The following is a 6,000-nucleotide window of genomic DNA, read 5'->3' as shown; positions in this document are numbered from 1 at the left end:
GAGTTCTCATTTAGTATCCCAGGGTCCCTTAGCCCAACCAATATCCATTACTTATGCCTTTCTCACTCCATCTTCAAACCCCCTCCAAAACCTTGTGTCACATGAGTCCCAGAGCCTGATCGTACACATACATATATACGTATTATAGTCACACACTTGGGTGGGGAGTCTGTGGAGTGGTGAGGATGTGCTCAGAGGGACCAGGACTCACAGAATTGGGAGGTACAGATGGTAACCTGGAGAGATTGTGGACATAAACAGTGATGTCTCTGCAGAGACCACGTTAAATTGCACCAGGGATCAACACGTCAGCTCTGTGCAGGAAGGAGAGAGTTGTTCTCTCATTTTGGAGGCAGCATAGGGAAAAGTAACTGTCTGCTCTGCAGATATCTGTATATATAAGTTAGTGGTCAAAAAGATGATTGAAAGATAGATATGGATATAGACACAGTTCTGTTCCAAACACGCAAATGTGTAGCCCCTGGTGTCTGGAGGACATAAAAGGCTCTTTCAGAACTTACAGGAGATCTCATCAGGACTCAACCCAGAACTCACTTACCTAGATATATCTGTACAACATAAATACAGAACCTTCCTCATTATTCTTGGAGAAATTAAAACTAAAAAGAAACCAAAACCAAACCAGGACACAGCTAATAAATAAATCAGGTTTAATCATAAACCATGTACATATTTATAGATAGGGAGGGAGACATGGTCAGAAAGGTGCTGCCCTGGCAACAGGATTAAAAGAACAGTGTATTTTACCAATACAGTACCAATGAAGGGTGGAGTTGATAAATGAATATGGGATTTTGAATCCCAGAGGCTAATTTTTACAGACAATCATCATTCTTGGTTTCCTGTCAAATTATAGCACAAACTAGCTCACAGCTCTGCCTAGGACACAGCAAGGCAGATGTAGCCAAACACAGAACTTAGGGTGAGGGAAGGACAATATATCCAAAGGTCTTTCTGAGGTATATATAACATATATATTCTACTGTTGTTTACTGTCCTGGGGCCATGCTTTGCCCACAGATATGTGTGCACACAGCTCGTTCCAGTCAGCAAAAGTGGCAAGCTCACATTTGAGAGAATATATTGGACTCTGAGGGTGTACAAGAGCTCATCAAACAACAGAGCTAGAAGCAGCACAGGGAGAGAGGTGAAGATAAGGATGCCTGTACTGGGCTGAGAAAGGAAAGAAGTGAATGGACAGCCCCAGATTTATCTGACCAGTCAGTTCAGTCCTGTTTGAACAGCCAGGACAAAGCTTCTGTTCTGAAGGACTTCTGCAGTGCAAATGTTTCCATCAAGACAACCTTTACTGGACAGTGAGGGAAATTATGAACAAAATTACTAGAAGCATGTCAGCAGAAGAAATATAAAGGAACTGGCCCTATAACCATTCAGTTCTTATATTTGAAAAATAATCCAATCCTGGCTCTGAAGTGGTCTCATTCTATATGTAAGTGTGGTCACTCTCAGCTGATACAGGCAGAGGAAGGAATCATTAGTCCAGTGGCCAGCAAGGCAAGGAGTGGCATTTGTATTATGATACTCAGAACTGGTGTGGCTGCTTTGAGAAACAACATCACACCAGGCTTGCAAAGCAGCCAAATGCATTGGCTTTTTGCAGAATAATTTCACTTTCAATCAATGCACATCTTAGAAAGTGTTACAGAGGAAAACCACCTTTCACTGATAGAAAGCAGACACTGTTTAATATTAAATGCACTTGCCATCTGATTTTGCTAAAAACCCACCCCCAAATAATAAAAAAACCCAACAAATCCCAAATAAAATCTATAATACAAACGAACATTCATGTCAATGTCAAATGGTAACTGTCCCAACAAACATAAAATCAATTCTTAATGCAGGTGCCCTCGGAAGTGAGTGAAAGTCATGCATCCACATATAGAGTCCACTCCCAATCTGGGAATGCTCAGTTAAGACTGCTGCCCTTTGAAATGCAAGTCCCAGTTTTTAAAAGGATGACTCCACACATGCGTGCACAGGTGCACATGGGCACACAGAGATATACACACACACACACATAACCTCCTCTCTCTTAGCAAGAGCTGCATGCTTGGTGACTGTCAATGCCTTCTGTGCATTTTTGATCGATTTTCTTCGTAACGGTAAGTTTGAAATGTCTTTACTTCTCAGGACTGTATTTTTCAAACAAAAACGGGAATGAAGAGGAGCTACATTACAAAGACAAAAGAATGCAAATGTATCTCAGGTGTATGATCATTCCCAGTCATCTTCAAGGCTGATGTTATTTACATTTGTGACTCAGCAGAATCCACAGGAAGTTATCCTTTCTCCGTGTTGGGTTTTCTTGAAAAACCCCACTAGCCCGTTCTTTGCTTCCACAGACCATTTTTTCTTTAAGGCACTGCGTGTGGATGTTTTCTTCAGACAGAAGTGCAAACCTCCTTCACTGGACTGTGCATTTCTCTCTCTCTCTGGACTGACCTTCCCTGAGAACTTTTGATTTGATATACTTCAGGTCACTGTTGACACTTGGCCGGCGAGCGAAGGGAGAGATCATGCCGTAGGCGTCCACGTCTTTAAGTCGGCGCATCCGAAAGGATTTCTGTTGGAAAGCATCACCATACTGGATGGAGATTTTCCTGTGCAGGGAAGGGCTCATCTCATGAGGTAGCTTGGCCATGCTGAAGAGGACATAAAACATCTCATCCACATTGGTGTTCTTCTTGGCTGACACTTCGAAGTAGGCACAGTTTTCATCACTGGAGACAAGATTCTCACCTTCATCAGTGCGTACCTTGCGGAAAATTTCACTGTGGTCATTTTTGTTGCCACAGATCACCATGGGAAGGTCAGCTGATTCCTTGGTCTTGTTCTTCAGGCAGGATTTGACCTCAAGGATCTGTTTCTGGAGTCGCTTGACCTCATCAAAAGATTCTCTGTTGTCTAGGCTGAACACCAGGATGAAAACATCCCCTGCAATTAAAAAAAAAAGATACTGTAAAGGCTTGTTGGTCACACCAGTTTCAGAGGAGCAACTTTTGAAATACAATTCTTTTATTTCCATCTCCTCCCCATATTTTTTTGCTTTGTCCTTTGGCACCTATTCACTCAGCTGTACTTTAGTTCTTCTGATTCAACTCCCCACATTTTTCTGTAGTGCTATGGAAAAGACTTTTGGCTATGATGTTACTCCAGTCATACCCAGTTGCATTCCTAGTTTGCACTGGGATTGAAAGTTATTGCATGTTTTTATCTCTTTCATAAATATGTTTCTATCTCAGCTATGCTGCATTGCTCTTCTTTTTACTTCCTTTCATTTGTATCTCTGCGTAAAACACATCCTGTTCTGACACCAGAAAGAGTGGAGAGCTGGTAGACACTCAACCCCTTGATTACACAACACACAAAGCAACACCTGAACTGAAGGTTTACAGCTAATCAGTCCTGAACACCCAAGTCAGGAACAAGAGGTTTCTCTGCTTTGCTGTCATTGCATTTGCTCAAGAGAAGCAGACCATGAAAAAAACCTAATATATAAATGACACACATTCCCTGGCATCTCCTTTTGACATTTCCCAACTTTCAGTTCCTTTTGCAAGTAGAAAATAAGGCAAATCATCTCCTGTTGAATGACATTCATGTGGCACATGCTAAGTGAGCTTTCAGGGACTAAAGCTCACATTTGCATCCTAGAAAATGGTCCTAGGACCTCAGTGAATATGGATTGTAGCCTTGTCAGATGTGAATGTCATGTTTCACTGGCCAGGTAGAAAAGTGGATAGTGAATTCAGAAAGAAGGTTTGCTGTGAGCTGTGGCTGAATATACATCTACTGTCACTTTTATAATTATATATTTTAGCCCACAGCAGGAACGACTTGACAGTGAAAAGATGCAAAATGATCCCACCATTTCCCCTTTTTTTGTCTTTAAACATTCGATTAGACACAGACTAAGGAGAAAGGATGTAAAGCTGTCCTTCTACTGGAATATTAAATCAAGGATATCAGGCTGGAAATTTCAGGAATAAAAAAGTCCTTGGGACATTATTGGTTAGAATTCCCTTTTTGGGCATTTTATATTTATTTTTCACTCTGTGTGTCTTATAACAACATGCCTAATTTTCCCTTTTCTGCTCTTTATACCCACAGAATTGCATTCAGACATTTATTTGTGACCTCAATAAAAATATAAAGCAGGAGGGAAAGGTAAATGGATAAGGGAATATCTCAATTTCAGATCTTTACCCACTGGACTTCTCCATTGTGACTAATGCATTCCTTGTAGTGCTGTGGACACACCAGCCAGGAAATATCTCTCTATAGAAATGCATCTTGCAGCAAATCAAGCAGTCCCTTTAGCTATCTCCCAAAAACCAGTCATCTCCAGGCCACACTTTTCAAGCTAACATCTATCCTTATGACCTTCCCCCTGACTTTCTCACCTGTTAGGATGGAAAGCCTCCTCATGGCAGGGAAAGGGTGATTCCCAGAGGTGTCCAGGATGTCCAGCTGATACATGTCTCCCCGTATGTTGTAGACCTTGCGATGAAAATCCTCGATGGTGGGAGTGTACTGATCCTCAAAGCGGCCATTGAGGAAGCGTGAGACGATGGAGCTTTTCCCCACCCTGGAGGCTCCCAGAACCACCATGCGGTATGAGTTCTTGGCCGGCACGTTCAGGTTGCAGTTTCCACCAGACATAGTCTTCATCATTGCTTGGTCCTGAAAGAGGAAATAGCAGAGCTGGAGGAAAGATCAGAAACCAAATGGAGGGTAAAATAAGGCAGACTCTCACTACAAGCTTGCCAAAGAGCATAGTCCTGCATAGCAGAGCAGAGTAAACAAGATCTATACAGAATTTTTTTCACTGGAAATGCTTAAACTTTCTCAGTCTCATTTTTAGGAAGTGGGTTTTGTTTTATTGTTGTTGTTGTTCTTTCTTTTCTTTTAAAGTAATATAAAAATGAGGCCATTTACACTGAACATAGCATGCTTTTGAATTGTCATTTGCTGTTCCATCTAAACATTAAGGGCTGAATTTATCAGCTGCGCTTCAACTGAGACACCGGGTTCCTTCCCACCATCTGTGTCACTTACAAATTACCAGATTTTTCACTAGAACTTGGTTCTCATTTAGATATATAAACACAGAGGTCACATTCCCCAATATATTACAGCCACTGCAGCTGCCATTCGAACCTAGATCACTCCGTCTGGCTGCCTAAATAGGAGCTGCCCATAATACTAATTTTCTGAGATCAGCCAAAAGTCAGACAGAAACAAAAATCATGCTTAACATCAGCAAGCTAGACATCTCAGTAACTTTAAATAGCTGGTCCCATGCAATATTCATTGCTGATGCAGGAAGCGCGAGCCACAAAATAGCACTGGCTGGTGATAAATTCAAAGATCTGTGCCTCCAGTGACCTTTTAGAAACCAGATTTTAATTCTGCTGTTTGGACTGGTAGCGTGGGAACTCCCTATAAGCAAACTATCATTGTTGCAGGAGGATGGCTGTCAATGGGTGGAACTTCAGAAACAGATTTTTTTAGGAATTCCAGTCTTTATACATACAGATGTTGTGGGTGCCACTGGCTTTACTAAGCACCAGTGCTACGTACAAGGAGGAGAGAAGATGAAAGACAGCCATCTTAAATAGTTGTTAGACAAGATTTCCAACCCATGACATCTAAAATAAGTCTAGAGGCCCTGGAGACTGCATTTTGACATAGCGCTCAGATGCAGGAACTTTGGTAGGAAAGAAAAAGTGCTGCTCAGACCTTTTTCATATACCTGTTCAAATGAACTGTGTGCTGAAAGAAAAATACAGCCTCTGTGTAGGGGAAACTGCCTGTTACCAAAAAGGAGGCACACTTTGGACAGAGTTTATTTTGGTTACTAGGTTCTTATTAAAGAATAATCAAGTTCCCACTGTGCCATTTATTTAACTTAGGTGTTGTTTATTTATATTGCAATGCAAGTACTTTATGTAC

At 41.5% G+C, this 6,000-nt stretch overlaps 1 protein-coding gene across 1 annotated transcript in view; it reads right to left on the bottom strand.

Annotated features, from left to right (window-relative positions):
- Nucleotides 1-654: 654 nt before the first annotated feature.
- The window catches only part of RASD2 (RASD family member 2), a 30,726-nt gene continuing 25,380 nt past the window's right edge, over nt 655-6,000 (bottom strand). The window contains exons 13-14 of the mRNA XM_023936079.2: nt 4,449-4,749; nt 655-2,979 (exon numbers count right to left, since the gene is read on the bottom strand). Of these exons, the coding sequence (XP_023791847.1) occupies nt 2,450-2,979; nt 4,449-4,719 (801 nt within the window). The 5' untranslated portion in view covers nt 4,720-4,749 and the 3' untranslated portion in view covers nt 655-2,449. The remainder of the gene's footprint in view (nt 2,980-4,448; nt 4,750-6,000) is intronic.

This window comes from Cyanistes caeruleus, chromosome 4, assembly GCF_971803275.1.
Source record: "Cyanistes caeruleus chromosome 4, bCyaCae1.hap1.1, whole genome shotgun sequence".
Classification (NCBI taxonomy): domain Eukaryota; kingdom Metazoa; phylum Chordata; class Aves; order Passeriformes; family Paridae; genus Cyanistes; species Cyanistes caeruleus.
Note: the sequence above shows the minus strand (reverse complement) of the source record. Positions and strands in the feature narration are given on the sequence as shown.